Below are 17,799 nucleotides of genomic sequence, written 5' to 3'. Positions count from 1 at the left end.
GAGGTCAGTTGAAAATGTGCACCTTCGTAGAGGATGTTACCCTTAATCCAACCAAAATTTGTCAATTCCTACCTTTATTTATTCTCAATGCAGTTATAAAGTGAAAATAGGAATTAAAGAAAAAAATATCACAAACGGTAAAACTCGAGAAAACATTATTTATATAGAATCACACAATACGAATTATTCAAATCTTTGAGAGTTGAATCCTTAACCCAATCAAAATATTTCAATACATACCTTTCTTTATACTTAATGCAATCATAAAGCAACATCTAAATTGGAATAGGAATTTATTAAAGAATTTTGGAATTGTGTAACCGAATTAAATAAGTATAACAGTGTATTTTTACATAAGTTTTTTTCTTTTTAATCTTAAAATGTACAATTCAAAAGTTATTTAAATTCAAAGTGATTATTAAAAAAAATTATTGATTGTTTATCATTTCATCAAGGTGCCAAGTGCTTATAAACTTTATATTTTAAATGGCATTTTAAATATATATATATATTTGTTTGTTTCAACGGGAAAATAGAGCGAATGATTTCAATAACCGGAAGCTAAGGCGTTAAAATACATACAAACAAACATATGTATAAATAAGTAAATGTACATATAAAAGAATTTATAACTTGAGATAGATTAGGATAACAAATTGGAAATCGTCGCTTACAACTAGTTTTCTAGAAAACAAATAGAAATTATTAATGAAATTATTTTACACATTTTCACAACTAAAAATATAAAAAATGTAAACATATAATACATAATTAAAGTATATATGTATACATAACATATAATTAAATACATATTTATAATAAAAATACATAAACGTTTTAGCTCTTTTTTGTCAAAAATCTAAATATTATTTTTGAAACCACCAATTTTTTCAAAGATAATATATTAATGAAAAAACTATGTTTGGGACAATATTGTGTGAAAAATGTTCAAGCTTAGTAATTAATGAAAAATATATTTTCATTGAATTTATTTTTTGTGACTTTAATTAAATATATTTTTGTTTAATTTTGTTTGCATTTAAATATTGTTGTTGTTGTAGTAAACGTGTATGCAGTATGTGTGTGTGGTTTATTGAATAATGTATTAACTTAGTTAGATTTCTTGAATAATGTTAACTAGTTTAAAAGCCACTTTAGGCAAAGGCTTACTAATAAAGCTGCAAATGCATAAGCTAAAGCTCGTATGACCAATGGCTGTGGTATGGATCGTGTTATCACACCCCAGACAGACGACGAATGTTCGGTATGATGTGGTGGAGCATATTGTATACGTTCCAATTTGGCATTGATCATGACCAGTTGACGTTTGTGATCGTCTAAAGCATTGTTTAACTGGTCAACGGCTAACATTAATCTGAAAATATAAAAGAGTAAAATAAATTAACTGAAACAATTAACATTGGATTTTAAGAGACTTATGATTTCAGGATTCCAATAAGTGATTTAAGTATCAATGAAATGTTAAAACAATTTAAAAAGAATCTGTCGGTTTTGCTGACACATGTATACTCTCAGCCAATGTACGATTATTTAAAAATATTTTGACTTCTGTTATGATTATTCAAATGTTTAACCCCTTACGGAGTAGGTTCCGAAGGAATGGACCAATATTGGTCATTTCGTACCGGAGATATATTTAGATATAAAGAATCACTGACTTGTTTCGCAAGTTATGACAGATAAAAGTATTGAAAATTGTGACCCTTTGTGAGTGAGGTACCAGAAGGGGTTCACAGATATATATATATATATATATATATATATATATATATATATATATATATATATATATATATATATATATATATATATCATCTGCACAACAGATATTGTATTAGCAAAAATGTTTGTATCTGTAAAATTTGAAGAGTGTTGAATGCTTACTTCGCTTGGGGCAGGTAGCAAAAAAATATTGAGATGTGCCAAGTCTTGAATGAAATCGGATGTTAGTTTCGCTTTTTATGATCTGGGGTTTATACAAATATTGGGATGTGTGAAATTTTAAGACAATCGAATTCTTACATCACATTTTATAAGAGTTATAATTATTCAAAAATGTGATATTATCCATTTTTGCACCAAACTAGAACTGACGCAAATATTAGAATTTGCAAACTTGTGACAAAATCGGATTATCTCTCTCTGTGCAGAAAATATATATTTTTAAAATTTCGACCTTTTGTGGGGGAGGTACAAGAAGGAGTGGACCGATATAGCCCATCTCCGAACTTACCAGCCAGACAGACGGACGGACGGACATCGCTGGATCGACTCCAAATGTCCTGAAAAAGATTTGGTCCAAAGAGGGTTAGACCTAGGGTCTAAAACCGTTATTTCGACTAGTCACGTTTTGACCGTATCAAATGATATATACCCTCTCTAGCCATATGGCTGAGGGTATAATGAAAAAGCCTTTGATTTTACTGTCACCTCATAGAAAAAGGTAAGAAAGGAGGGCGATGAATGTACCCTTATTGAAGGAGTGAACCAACATTATCAATTTTTCCACTTGTGATTATTCGAAATTTCAACTGTATCAACCGATATTTTTCTTCTTCGAACTCGATCTAAGTTTTATGAAAAATATTTTGATGTGAAAACTTTTACTGAACTAGAAATTCTCTTAGGGAATTATCATAAACGCTAGCCTGGTATACGGTTCGGGCAGTTACAAAGATAATGTTTTCTGTAATTGTGAACTTTTTTTTAAGAAGTCAGAAAATCATTTGGCTTGACTTACATTGACAATTTAAAATGCATTTCAATCTATATCGATATTTTTGTATTTGGCAGATTGAATTATACTAGAATCTACTTTGCATATTTCAAAGGGTTTTGAGTCTTCATAAAAAATGAATAACAACATTTAAATCCAGTTATTTTATATACCCACGTGAAGGCTTTGTTACTCTCTTCTTTTCTAGGTTTTTTTTTTAATATACCCTTCTGATAGAGATGTAATACAATTTATTGTATCCTGCTACTTACTTTCTGACAGTGTGTGATGATACAGCTTGGTCATTAAGATCTTCTTGGGATTGACTTGAATCTGAATTATTTGGATCATTTGATGATAGTTTCGATAGTTTCTTATTTTTACGTTTAGCCTTCATGATGGCCAACGATGATTGTCTTTGTTCAGAAGCACAATTGCGTATCACATGCATTGGATCGACACTAACAATGCTTGCAGTTCGTACCATCGGTGCTTGATGTCGGGTCTTTGTTAATACCTTATAATCCCATTCATATTGTTTGACATCATTGCGAGGATCCCATGGACGTAGATCGGCATATTTGTAGATCCACTAAAAACAGAGATAGAGTAAAAAAATGACTTTATTTTTGTATATTTTGTCATAAAAAGGCTAACCCACCTTGCCGGTAATAATGTCTTGTTGGAAATGTTTTGGTTCCCATTCCGTAAGTGTTGCTTTACGTTCCTTGGCAGCATTACGCTGGGACTCTTCCAGAACGGTTTTCTCCTCGGTAGCACCAATCTGATCGTCACGTCTAATGGCGGCCGACACCAAATTCCACAAACGTTCCGATTCATTAGGAAACTGTGATTCAATTGGCACAACATAACGTTTCAGACGCCTCCTCATTGTGTCCTTAGTTGCTGCAAATAGTGTGGTATCTTCACCCGTTTTCGTATCTTTAATACGCATCTCAGCATCCCAGTGGCCCGAGATTGTGGCCAATGTCTCTTTACCAAGACGTATTTTACCCGCTACTACATTAGTACTATCAGCACCGCCCAAAAAAGGTTTCAGCTTGAATTCAAGTTCCGTCTTGTAGCCCGTATTCTCACATTCGATATTTATCTTGCCACCCAGTTCCATAGATAAAGTACCCATGAGAATACCTTTGCAATGGGCATAAGGTGTGGTTAGTGTATAACTTTCGCCACGTGGCAACAGAGTTAGCGTAGCCACACCCTCTAGCACCGCTGAAGTGCTATTGCCATAAAATTTCGATTTGGCCAAGATGGAACAACTAATGCAGAAACCTTCTTGGCGATTGGTCACATAAAATGCCGATATTGGTGGATGATGTGAGACCTGCTCAGCAATGTAATAAGTGCGACTACCATTCTCATGTTCCCAATAGCAGCGATAGGTTTCACCCAAAATGGGATTGTAGGGTTTCTTGAGACCTTTGGGTTTTTTATAGAAACCAGATAGATACCATTGTACAACCAGTTTCATGCGGGTGAATGGATCATCTTCAAGGACGGCCCTATGGAAATTAAGAAGTGAATCCGTTATTAAAATTCAAGGTGAGAAATTGTTGATAGACCAGGGGGAATCCGATATAAGTTCAATGGCTATCATTAACATACCTTGATAGAATATCAGCATGATAATATGAATCGGCTAGTTTATCCAAGAATGAGCGTGGCTCTAAAATAAATGTGGGTAATACCACTTTACTTAAATCCATACCTGGACGGACTTGTTTTACCAAACACCAAATTAAACTTTTATTCTCTTCTGCCAATTCTTCCACTTGTTCGCCGCTTGTCTGTGAAATAGAAAAATGTGTTATTAACATTTGAAACGCATTATCAGATAGGGAGAGTTTCATTGAAGTTATCGAGAAGCGAGGGCGTTTCCTTCAATGAAATTTTCTGAATTTGTGTCTCTTTTATATTTACCGTATTTAATTCCTCTTCCGGTGCTGGAATATAGGGAGTTTCCACTGGCTCCTCATTGTCAATCACTTGCAATTGATTATCTACAGCATTATCGTTGCCATCGGAATCAGAATCAGTATCTATACCCGACATAACGCCGGCTGGTGCCTCTGTTTGACTGTCCGCATCCAGATCTAGAGGTAAATAAGTAAAAAGTCGAGAATCGACTTTTATAACATAAATTGTAAATATGGTAATTTTTTAGGGTTTACATTATGACAATTTCAACTACAAGGCGAACAAAATGAATAATACGTATATGGAGAATACATGTGAATGTGTTCTGTAATCTATTGTATTTTTGGAAGGAGTTAAGGCTGTATTGACATGCGTGGCAACGACAAAATTGGGTCAAAAGCTTCCGTGTTTAGCTGGACACATAAGGGACTTTAGAACGTATACAAAACAATGGAGTATTGAAGATATATAAGTCTGTTGGTTAAGAAATCGTCTTATTGTGTTATGGCAATTATTTTTGGAATTAAAAAAGTTTCTGAGGACAAAATTTGTACTCTATATAGAAAAGATATTTTTCCTGTCTTTGTAGTCCCCATTTTCATTATTGTAGTCCATGTTTTTCAGTCTTTCTCGAGAAATATGTTATATATTTTTGCTTTTCCTTGACAAATAGATTTGTTCATTTACTAAGGACACTCTTCCAATTGGTGGTTACAACATTTGACATTGTATATGACTTTGCGTGAGATGCAATTTTTTATTTTTATTTCCTGGTTGGTAGCTTTATTCCCTGCAAAAGTATTTAATATTGGTTCCCAATTGTGTATTCCTTGATGATTAGGAAGGTATGTTGATGGCTCCAACTACAATTGTCAAATAAATATTTAAGTTTAATATTTTTTGTTGAGCTATTCCGTTATTCTCTTTCTATATCCTCACAAATGATATCCTCCCAAAAAAAATGATTTTTGAATTGATCCAATGCCATTTAGCCATTTCTACAAAATGTATCAACAAGCAGAAAAGAATTTAAAATTTGTTTTTTTTTAGAATTTATCTTTTCAAAATACCCGGTGGTGCACTAACTGGCCTCGACGATCCATTCGAACTTAATTGACGCGTTGATATTATCGTTTTCAAATCCTCTTCATCGGAAGAGCTGGATGTTGATTTTCGAATCGAACGCAACGACGACGATTTCAGCAATGTCCCTCGACGTTTCTTCAAGAACTTCAATGAGTCGTGTGGCGTTTTTCTGGGTGAGTTTTCAACGCTAGAGACATCACTGAAATCGATATTATTTTTGGATCTACGTAGTTTCGGTAAATGTTTGGCTTTTTTCAATTGATGGGCATTGGCGGCAACAACCCGTTCCCAATGGGTCATGGTTAGATAGAGTTGTTGTAACAGTGGTGTTTGCGAACGTGATGGATGATAGATGCTGGTATCGGTGCTACCACCGTCATCCGTTGTTGTTGGTACTGTGAGATATTGCTGTGATTGTTGTTGTTGTTGTGACTTACGCTGTATTTTGGGAAATTTATCTTTGTCTTGGGAGTTAAGTGTTAGTAGTTTTTTTGGGGGGAGGGGAGGAGTTTTTTTGTGGAATTTGGAAAAATTCAAAATTTAGTACAAACATTTGCAAAACTAATAACATCAGCAAAGAACATAAATGCAAACATTAAAAGGCTTGGGAACAGCTTACCTTGATCATTGAAATGCTTTTCATAATCAGCCTCCGACCATTGGGTCTCGTGGGAAATTGAAGCCTCTATTGCACCGGGTTGTTGATTGGGTCCCGGAGAAGAATTTGAACGTAATAATAGACCGGAACATCTTAACGACAATTCCAAGGCATCCATCCAGCATTTGCCGGCCGCTTGACTAGGAGCTCTGAAAATTAGATAAGCCGTTGGCAGAGGTTGTACCACAGCACCTGTAAAGCGAAAAATAAAACATACATTTTAAATTCTAAATTTTCTTAAAAATATTTATCTACTGAACATACCTATGGTTTCCTTGTCCGGTCCTCTGGGTGCCCAAATCGATTGTTCCAAAGGATGAAATAGTTTAAAGCAGAATCCATCTTTTTTGCTTGGCCTCTCAATGACTTGACACGATGTCAGCAGTATTGTACCGACCCAATGGCTACTTTTCACTTTTGGACTTTTATATAGCAACAATAGTCCGGGTTTTAGGACGCACCATAGTTTGGTCCATGATTTTAAAGTTCCACGAACCTGTGTAAAATAATTGAAAAAAATATGAAAATCTTTGAAAATAATCAAATATGAAGAGACACCAAAGGCTAATGTTTTGAAATATTAAAACAAGCTAAATTGCAAATGTTCTGATCTAAATATAAAATTATGATGTTTAAAATGTCTGGCTGACTGGTGCGCACGATAACTCTAGAAAGTAGTCTCCGATTTGGTCCAAACTTCGTACATCATAATATTGTTGTAAAACTTAGAACAAGCTCGGATGTTGACCATCGGTCCACTGCTTCTGGTACCTCCCCCACAAATAGTCCAAATTTTTACACAAAATAATTTACCTCATAAAAGAAGGAATAGTAATCAGATTTTGTGCAAACATAGCAAATCCTAATGTTTATATCAGTTCTGGGCCAGGTGCAAACATGGCCGATATCGATCCACTTCATCAAGTACCTCCCCCACAAAGGGTCAAATTTTTAAATAATTACAACTGTTATAGAATGAGAAATAAAAGCCCGATTCTATTTCATCATAACAATTCACACATCCCAATATTTTTACTAAAACAAGATCTTGTGTGATGATGGCTGATATCGGCCAACACCTTCTGATACCTCCCCAACAAAAGGTCAACATTAAAATTAAATTTCACACGCCCCCATATTTCCATCAACATAATATATGTTGTGAAGATGGCAGATATCGGCCAACCCCTTTTAATACCTCCTCAAAAAGTGATCAAATTTTTGAATAATTGTATCTCAAATAAAATGCAAAAAAAAAAAAAGCATTCTATGTCTTCAAAATTCACACATCACAATATTTCTATTTTCACAAGATCAGATATAACGGTGCACTCCTTCTGGTATCTCCTACAGAACGAGCCAACATATTAAATAATTTTATTTCTCATAAAATGCGAATTTGGCTTCCAATTGTCTTCAAATTTCACACATCCCAATATTTCTATTAACACGAAATCTGGTATGGAGATGGGATATATCGGTCCAATTCTTCCGGTACCTCCCCCACAAAGGAATCAACGTTTTGAATAACAAAACGCTCATAAAATTCAAAATAATAAGCAACCGATTCTCTTCAAATTGCAAACATCCCAATATTTCTGTTAACACAAGATCTGGGGTGAAGATGATAGATATCGGTCCACTCCTTCTGGTACCACCTCCAGAAAAGTGTCAACATTTTGAAAAATCGAAACGCTTATAAAATGCGAAATACGCATCCGATTCTGTTTAAATGTCACACAAACCAATATTTCTGTTAATACAAGATCTGGTGTGATGAAAATAGATATCGGTCCACCGCATCTTGTACCTCCCCCGTAAATAGTTAGAAATTTGATTACTAATAACAATTTGCATAAAATGGAAAATAAATGTTCGATTTTTTTAATTTTGATGGAATTGAAATTGATATCTTTATATTTGGCTGGAAAACCACAAGTGGCTATCGTAAGAGCACTCCAGCATTTAAATGTCAATAAATCTTTTGTGTTTCGTACCATCGCTCGTTACCGTGATACTGGTAGCGTAGCCCGACGTGTCAAGAAAGTGGGCGGAAGAAAACAGAAACATCAGCAGAAATGGTTCGAAAAGTAAAGAAGCGACTTGATCGAAACCCGCGTCGCCATAGCCGAAACATGGCTCGTGAGCTGAACATATCGCAATATTCCATTCGGCAAATATTGGGAAATGAGATCCGGGTAAAGCCATTGAAATTCCAGAGAGTGCAAGAACTTACACCTCACCAAAGAAAATAGTCTCAAAAGAGCTAAAGAGTTGCTTCGCTTGGCCGAAAATGGTGAACTGCCGAATTCGGTTTTCTCCGATGAGAAAACATTCGTTGTCCAGCAATTTGTAAACAAACAAAATTATCGCGTTTACTTGCCAAAGAGGTCAGCTTAAAATGTGCACCTTCGGTTGGCCACCAAAACTCAAGCGCCGGCCATGGTGATGGTGTGGGCCGCCATAAGAGCCGATGGTCGTATAATTCGACCGTGGCATCAGATTAAATGCCGAATATTATCGCGAAAATATTCTGGAGGGTGTATTAAAGCCCTGGGTACGCAAATATTTTGGCCACAGACCTTGGACATTCCAACAGGACTCAGCACCATCGCACTCAGCACGCGTCACCCAAGAATGGTTACAAAATGAGGTTCCTCGCTTCATTTCCAGCCCACAATGACCACCAAAATCTCCGGATACCAATCCGTTAGACTATTGTGTCTGGAGTATTTTGGAAAGCAAGGCACTAAAAATAACCAAAGTGTCGATCACCTCAGGCAGGCGCTCCGCCGGAAATGGGCCAAAATAATGCAGAGCAACATTCGGGCAGCGTGTGACGATTTCATTGGCCGTTTGAAGGCCAAAATTCGTGCCAAAGGTTATTTCCGACATTTTTTGCTTTCATTCAATAAAATTAAAAAAAAAATGTAAAAATTTTGGCGATTGACTTTGTTGCAGTTTTTTATCTCACCCTGTAAATGTACCTCTTAATTTAAGTTATTTCGAGGGTTTGACCACAGTGTCCAATTAATTTTTAAAGGTCATGCAAATTGCAGGGTCATATCAAATCGTATACAATTTCATGAAAATGTAACGACTTATTTTACCTAAAATTCAGAAGTGGACAACTGAATAAACATTTTTTTAAAGAAAGCATTTTAAACTATGTTCCCAAATACTAAAATTACAGTATTTCTTGTCTTATTTTGACTGTCTCCCATTAATTGCTATGATATTAATATTATTAATTAATTCTCCATAATATATTCAAACAGTCTATGGGTGTGAAAAAATAAAGCAATGAACTAAGTAAACAATCGTAGACATTTGTTCGTATCGCAATGCACTTGGTCAATTATCAACAATTTCCAAAATTAAAACATTTATTTACTAATTTCGCTTATCTCAACTTCTCATCTAACCGAGTACAAATAGAGTGCGAAAAAATTTCTAAAGTAGCAAACATTTAGCACCCGGTCACTTAGTGATTGTTTTGAATGTGAAGTAATAGCAGCGCAATACACTTGGAAAAATGCGAGTATTTTAACGGCATATTTCTGAGATTATGGCCGGAGAAATTGTGCAGGGTGAAAAGGATTAAATCGGTTTCTTTTCTCCTGCTAGAAATTTTATGAGTTTTCAGAATTCAAAATAAAGTCTAGGTCAATTTCAAAAAATGTAAAAATGCTACAATGCGTCAAATTTAACCAGAAGCGAGCTTACTCTGTAAGAGATTTTGGTTTTTTTGTAAGCTTTAAAGGGGAGAAACCACGAATAATTTGATATAGTACATCTTGTAACTTCATCGCAATTCATTCTGTTCGAGAATATTTTTGGAAATTCGTACAAAAATTAAAAAAAAAACTGTGTCGTGGAACTTACATTTTATAAATTTAAGCTAGAATCTTAAAATTCTGCATAAAGGTCACAATGAATATTTTTGAAATGTGCCGCATTACTAAATTATGTATATACAAGCCAATGAATCTCCTAAAACGCACCTCGTTTTACACTACACTACAAAACAACAAATAAACCATTCGACCGACTTGTGTGTGTGTATAAAGATATTCGTATAAATGTTGTGTGGTTGCTCTTTTTGTGGAATTGAAATGCCAATCAATTTGATCGAAAGCGTTAATGAATTGTTCGACCAACGACGAGACAATTCAATACTGAAAATATTTTCTAAACAAATTAAAGTGTTTTGGATATGAATAAAACTAAATTGTTATGATCAGTGTCCATCCATACAATGAACAATTTATTCACTTGTATTGTGAGCTGAGGTGCGAATATTAGCGTTAAGTCAAAATAAAAAAAACAAAAATAATATTTGAAATGAATAATGAAAATGAATGTAAGTTATAAAAATAAATAACTAAGAAGCAGTTGCAATAGATACACTAGGCCTACGATGATTCTGTCGCGTATGTAAATTGTATCCGATGGTCATTCAAAATGCTAGGCTTCAGCGCTGCGCTGAACTCTAACCTCATAAAAAAAATCCATATCTATTGGTCCTTAGTTGAGAACTGTAGGGGTACTGCAAAATCTAGACAATTTTTAGTTTTTTAGTCCCTTTTAAACCCTTTAAAGCGGCTTCTATTCTGACCCTAATCCTTCCCCTCGTAAAATTTCGTAAAGATCGAACTATAATTGCTATCTGAATATAATACCCCCAAAACATTGTATATCAGGTAAAAAAATTCAAAAAGGTAAAATTCAATATTGTAGGACAAATTGAAAAAAATTGACAAAAATGAAATATATATGACAAAATGTTACAGAAATATACTCTTTCTATGCGATTTTTCTATATTTTATTCTTTTCTGCCAAAAGGGTGAGAATTGTCGAAATCCGTCCAGCCGTTCTTGAGTCATAAACGTCCTAACTAATATCCCCTTTATTGATACATGAGTTTGTATATAGTTTGCTATATATGCGATATCAGCATCATCAGAAGTGAAATTTTCGTGTATTTGTGATTTCGCTGGAATTGAAAATATTTGCGATTTAATAGAAATTTCTGCCTTTTTTTACAAAATTAAGATTTTTTCGGTTTCTGGTTCATTGTAATTCCGTTATATATTGCGATAGTCTTCTCCAACAATAGGCTTCTATTCTAATCTTAACCCCACAAACATATATTAACGAACCAACATACACTGGTGGCCAAAACTAAAGCAACTAAAATCGCAAGGACAATAAATGCCCTGTAACTTTTACAAAAATAAAAAAATCGTAATTATTTTTCCACTTTTAAATGAGGCACTTAATTCACTTTTGAAAAACTAAAAATAAAAATACAAAAATAATTTTGAATGAAAAATAATATATGGAAAACTAAAATGACCCAATTTTTGCTTGGTCAAAACTAAAGCAACTTTTTGATTTTAAAATAATTAAATTTTGGCTAGTAGTCGATAGCATCCATTATTTTTGATAGGAGCTGCACACCTACGAAGCCTTGAATCTATAACACTCTCAATTTGATCCTTAGGTATGCTTTCCCTGGTACCCTGAATTCTTTGGAAAATTTTGTGTTTATTTGTTTCCGAATCTCGATTGATCTTCCTGTCTACGATACTCCAAAGGTTTTCTATGGGGTTTGGGTTAGATGATTGTGCCGGCAATTACAAAACATCGATTTTTGACTCCCGCAAACAATCTTTAACAAGTTTTGATGCATGTTTGGGATCACTGTCATGCTGAAACACCCAAATTAGCCGAATATTTTTCTCAGCGAAAGGGAACAATGTGATGTCCAACACATCTTTGTAAACAAACCGATCCATGCCTTCCTTTATTTCATGGATAGGTCCAAGTCCATAAAAAGAAAAACAGCGCCACACCATTTTTGACCCTCCCTCATGCTTCACTGTACCCTTGCAACACTGCGACTTGAGTCTTTCATTTTTTGGCCTTCTCACCGTAAAATTTTTCATGTCTGAGCCTTTAATATTAAACGAAGACTCATCCCAAAATAAAATGTCTTTCCATTGAGCTGGATTCCAATTAATCCATCCTGGCTTTCTGTTTTTTTCCAGATATAAATGGCTTTTTTGATGGCTTACGGGCATGAAGACCAGCTGCCACTACTAGACTATGCACTGATCTCAAACTTATATCCAATGATAGCTCTCTCACAAATTCAGTTAAACTCTTCAATGGTAGTTTTTTATTTCTCTCACAATTTGTTGTTCAGTACGGGCTGAAGTTTTTCATGTCCTTCATACTTTATAAACTGTTACTACTGATCCAGGTTTATAAAACCGACTTAGTATACGAGAAATCACAGAAATACTTATGAAATATTTCTCGGAAATCATTTTCTGCGATAGCTTGTTTTCATAGTCCCTGATAATTTTTCTATTTTATCCATGTACTGTATTTTCTTCTAACCATTTTTAAACGTTTTTGGGCAGTACTTAAAAATCGGAAACAAACACGAGTTGTTGTTAAAAAACTTCTCAAATATGATTTATGGCAATCGAAATTGTTGAAGGAAACAAAAAGCGATAAATATAACAGTTAAAACCACTGAAATTGGAGCGATCATATGAATGTATAACAGAGTTGCTTTTGTTTTGTCCAAGCCAAAATCGGGTTAATTGACTTTACCATACATTATTTTTAATATAAAAATCAATTTTGGTTTTTTGTTTTAAGTTTTTAAAAAGTGAATAAAGTGCCTAATTTAAAACAAGAAAAACTTTCATATTTTCTTAATTTTTAAAAAGTTACAGGGCATTCATTCTCCTTATAATTTCAGTTGCTTTAGTTTTGGCTCGGCGAGATAGAAATATCTATATATAGTTTCCTACGTCTTGGACGAATATTTCGAGGTTTGGCCAAGGCAAACTTATTATACCCCCATTCATAGAAGTTTCGAATATTTAGACTGCATACGTTTTGGTATCAAAGTAGCCCTAAACATACAAAGAAGTCAGCTGAAAATGTGCACCTTTGGGTTGGCCACCAGAACTCAAGCGCCGGCCATGGTGATGGTGTGGGCCGCCATAACAGCCGATGGGCGCTCTCCGCTCGTATTAATCGACCGTGGCATCAGAATAAATGCCGAAGCAAGCGCTTCGCCGGGAAGAATGGGCCAAAATACCTCAGAGCGAAAATTCGAGCAGCGTGTGACGGTTTCAATGGCCGTTTGGAATTGAAACTTTGGACTTTTTCCTTCATGAGAGGAGATATAACTAGACTTAAAGCGATTTAAAGTGTTCCAAATATGCCATATTCCAAAGGCAATCAGGACAAAAAAGAAATAATATTTCACGTGGATTTTTTTCCATTCCCTCTTTTGAAGATTTTTATTTCAGAAACCACAGGGTAAATTGAAATGTCAATATACATTTATGTTTTCCATCTTCAAGGTAAACATTTTAAAAGATTTTTGCTCTTTAAAAAATTTTAAGCACGGAAAATTTCCCGGAGAATATTCGTGATTGCCCTAAATAACAATACGTGTGCAAAGTTTTAAAAAATTTCTCAAATGCTGCGAACTTTATGTCGTTTCAGCATAATGTCTTTAAGCTTCAACAAATATTTTGAGGTTTTACAATGGAATTATAACAAGTAAAAAAAAAACATTAATTTCGGCCGGGTCGAACTTAGGGTGAAGGAAACATTAGAATCCATTATGACAAATACCAATTGTTAGACATATTCGTGGAAAAATGTGGCAAAAATCATCAAAATACCGAATATCAGGAGGTACCGTTGTATGGGGTCTCTAGCAAAAAATTAACCTATACATACAATGTTTCGCCACCGGAGTTAGAACCCTTCATAACCAATAAATACCAATTTTTAGACGAATCTGTGAAAAAATGTGGCAAAAATCAGCAAAATACCGAATATCTGAGGTACCGTTATGTGGGGACTATACCAAAACGTGGACCGATATATCTCATTTTCAATACTAACCATCCTAGACACAATACAAGCTGTTCTGCTAAAATTTTGACGCTCTACGTGAAAAAATGTGGACTGAATCATGGTTTCAACATAGAGATTGCGTTCTCAAAAAGTGACTTTTGACCATTTGTATGATATCATGTAGATTTCATAGAATATTGCAAAATCCAATTCCTATATTTTAACTCTAACAAAACACACACACACACACAACAAATTTCAAATACACAGATAAATACATGTATGTCATTATTAATAACAATAATAAACCGCATGTCTGTCAATCTGGCCCGCACGCAATTCCATTTAAAGTCACGTTATTCGTTTACCTCCCCATCCACGCCCTTTATAGCTACATTATTATCATCATCAGCGTCGTCATTACAATTTGTTTAATACTTTAAGCCGCGCGCCACTGAACTTGAAATATGTATATTTTAAATTACATCCTTAGAGGAAATTACAGGCACACACACACACACACATATGTGCTGGTATAGGTGCTTAATATGTTGCTATTCTTCATTACACTTACCTTAAGCCAATCCGCCAAGACAATCACAGCAGGATCCTGTAATGAATTTAATAATTCCGATGCAACACGTTTCTTTTCGCGCCGGTAATTTTTACGTTGCGCTTTATACGATTCTTTGCGATTGAGTTTCGATGAATCGCCCGGAGTCTGTGTCAAAAGGAAGAAAAGGAAGAATATTATTATTAATTTATATAAAAAATTTGAGTTTCAAAATTGAATTTTGCAGAGTAATATAAATGAGCTAGTCTATGGTTTGTGGTTAGGAAGATAAGTTAAACTACGACATCTTTGGAAACACATAACCGACCACAAAACTAGAAGTATGGGCCGAGGAACTGCCACAAATAAAAATTTGAATTAGTATTATGTGCACGTCAAGATCGATTTTCTCTAATCTTTGGACGTTACTTGTTGACCTTACCAAGGAAGAAATTAAAAGCAAATGCCTAAAAATGTCCTCTGCATATATCAATGAAATATCAGTAGATAGAACATGTTTCGCAGGACTTCTATAGATAAAAAAACAAGTTAGAAAGTGTCAATCTGTTTGGCCGACACTTTATACCTCCGCCTTGTGTTGTGATTATTAAAATGTTGACCCTTTATTGGGATGGCAACAAAGGAGTGGGCCAATATTTTCTATTTCATATCTGTCCTAAGTCAGATATACAGGTTGAGAAGAAAAAACTGCAACAAAGTCAAACGCCATCATTTTTACATTTTTTTTAATTTTATTGAATGAAAGCAAAAAATGTCGGAAATAGCATCAAATTTTAGAATAACTTTAGATTTGTTCGAATTGGTCACCTTTGGCCTTCAAACGACCAATGAAACCGTCGCACGCTGCCCAAATGTTGCTCTGCGGTATTTTGGCCCATTCCCAGTGAAGCGGCCAAAATGTTTGCGTGCCCAAGGCTTTAATACATCCTCCAGAGTATTTTCGCGATAATATTAGGCATTTATTCTGATGCCACGGTCGATTAATACGAGTGGAGAGCGACCATCGGCTGTTATGGCAGCCCACACAATCACCATGGCCGGCGCTTGAGTTCTGGTAGCCAACCGAAGGTGCACATTTTCAGCTGACCTCTTTGGAAAGTAAACACAATCATTTTGTTTGTTTATAAACTGCTGGACAACGAATGTTTTCTCATCGGAGAAAACCAAAGTCGACAGTTCACCACTTTCGGCCAAACGAGGCACTTCCTTGACGTTGGGGTACGCTACCAGTATCACTGTAACGAGCCATGGTACGAGACACAAAATATTTATTCACATATAAATGCTGGAGTGTTCTAATGATAGCCACTTGTGGTTTTCCAGCCAAATATAAAGAAATCACACTATCACGCTTGAATTCCATCACGAATAACTTTTTTTCTGGAAATTTTTTACCAAAACGATTTTTTACGCTTGTAAACAATATAAAATGATGTCACGGGGATAATTATAACAGCTGTTGGACGACTGGCTTACAATTGATAGCAGTCTGATGTGGTTACAGTTTTTCATTTCACCCTGTACTATATTCACAACAAATCTTGTGTTAATAAACATATTCAGATGTGTAAAATTTGGATGCTTATTTCGAATTTTATGAGCGATATAATTATTAAAAAGTTTGACACGTTTTGGAAGGTGCCAGAAGAAGTGAACCGCTATACCCCACCTTGGCAGCACTTCAACAGATGGAGGACCTTATACTTGTCTTCTAGAAAAAACTTTTAAAGACCTTTTACAGGCCTTCCATTGTTATAAGACATTCTATAGAAGAATACATTTTCTATATAGAAGACCTTTTATAGGGTTTCTATAGAAAGAAAACCATATTATATTAAAGTTTGGAAAAAAAGTTTATGGAACTTAAATTTTGAAACAGGCAGACTCAAACTCAAGTAAGTAAAGTTCAAAAGTCGGGCGGGATCAACTTTAAAATAGCCTACACCACTATTCATATTTATTAGAGTTACCCGTAACAATTTAACCTTTAAATTGGAAATTTATGTGAAGTAGATCATACGAACAATGAATGTTTTTGGATGCGTATTATGGCTTTAGATCAGTTATAATTTGAAAACAAAAGGAACTAATATATGTGACTATCATTAAATTTGACCGAGGTATTTGTACCTTTCGACTTTGACATAAAAACATATATTTCGGACTTATAGCCATATCGGATCCCATTTTCGCCGAAATTTTATTTGAGCTGATATTACGTTTTTTTTTGCAACATAAACGTAATCTCTGATGAAAAAAAAACATATGGGAGTTAAATCCAAACCTAAACGGATCTCAAATAAAACCAGTAAAGAAAGTCCTAAAGTCGGGCGGGGCCGATTTTATGATACCCTACACCACTTTGCTAATTTAGTTGAGCTCCACTTAAAAGTTATTTATGGGAGAATTCAATCATACACGCTATGATTATAATTATAATTTAAAATTCAAAGGACTAAATATGCCGTAGCATTTGTATCTTTTAAATTCGGACTTGTATTGCCCATTTGGTGCAAAATTAATTTGAAATCGGATAAAAATATATATGGGAACTATATCCAAATCTGAACCGATCTCCATAAAATTTGGCATAGATATTTCTGAGCTGTATTTGATATATTTCCCTGAATATCGTTGTTACGGAGTCCATATTACGGCTGTGGGTAACAAATACAATAAATCGGATGAACAATATATATGGGAGCTATAACTATATCTGAACCGATCTTCACCAAATTTGGCATACTACCTTCTAGACTAAATTCGGTCGCATGTGCCAAATTCCATCCCACTTGGACAAATATTAGACGTTTAGTGCACAATAAATGGTAAATCGGACGAAGTTATATATGGGAGCTATATCCAAATCTGAACTGATCTCGATAAAATTTAGCAAAGGTATTTCT

The 17,799-nt window shown here is 34.7% G+C and overlaps 1 protein-coding gene across 8 annotated transcripts in view; it reads right to left on the bottom strand.

Annotated features, from left to right (window-relative positions):
• Nucleotides 1-276: 276 nt before the first annotated feature.
• Nucleotides 277-17,799, bottom strand: part of LOC101895503 (oxysterol-binding protein-related protein 8) — a 74,405-nt gene continuing 56,882 nt past the window's right edge. For 5 of the 8 annotated variants that reach the window (XM_020038824.2, XM_059128657.1, XM_059128656.1 and 2 more), the window contains 9 exons: nucleotides 14,894-15,040; nucleotides 6,687-6,918; nucleotides 6,384-6,614; nucleotides 5,749-6,228; nucleotides 4,682-4,854; nucleotides 4,367-4,548; nucleotides 3,399-4,263; nucleotides 3,010-3,329; nucleotides 277-1,375 (listed from right to left, as the gene is read on the bottom strand). In XM_020038824.2, coding sequence (XP_019894383.1) covers nucleotides 1,138-1,375; nucleotides 3,010-3,329; nucleotides 3,399-4,263; nucleotides 4,367-4,548; nucleotides 4,682-4,854; nucleotides 5,749-6,228; nucleotides 6,384-6,614; nucleotides 6,687-6,918; nucleotides 14,894-15,040 — 2,868 coding nt within the window. In that variant the 3' untranslated portion in view covers nucleotides 277-1,137. Of the gene's footprint in view, nucleotides 1,376-3,009; nucleotides 3,330-3,398; nucleotides 4,264-4,366; nucleotides 4,549-4,681; nucleotides 4,888-5,748; nucleotides 6,229-6,383; nucleotides 6,615-6,686; nucleotides 6,919-14,893; nucleotides 15,041-17,799 lie in introns of all 8 variants that reach the window. The other 3 variants (XM_011296579.3, XM_005189211.4, XM_011296578.3) reach the window with 2 other exon arrangements.

This window comes from Musca domestica, unplaced genomic scaffold (genome assembly GCF_030504385.1).
Source record: "Musca domestica strain aabys unplaced genomic scaffold, Musca_domestica.polishedcontigs.V.1.1 56, whole genome shotgun sequence".
Classification (NCBI taxonomy): domain Eukaryota; kingdom Metazoa; phylum Arthropoda; class Insecta; order Diptera; family Muscidae; genus Musca; species Musca domestica.
Note: the sequence above shows the minus strand (reverse complement) of the source record. Positions and strands in the feature narration are given on the sequence as shown.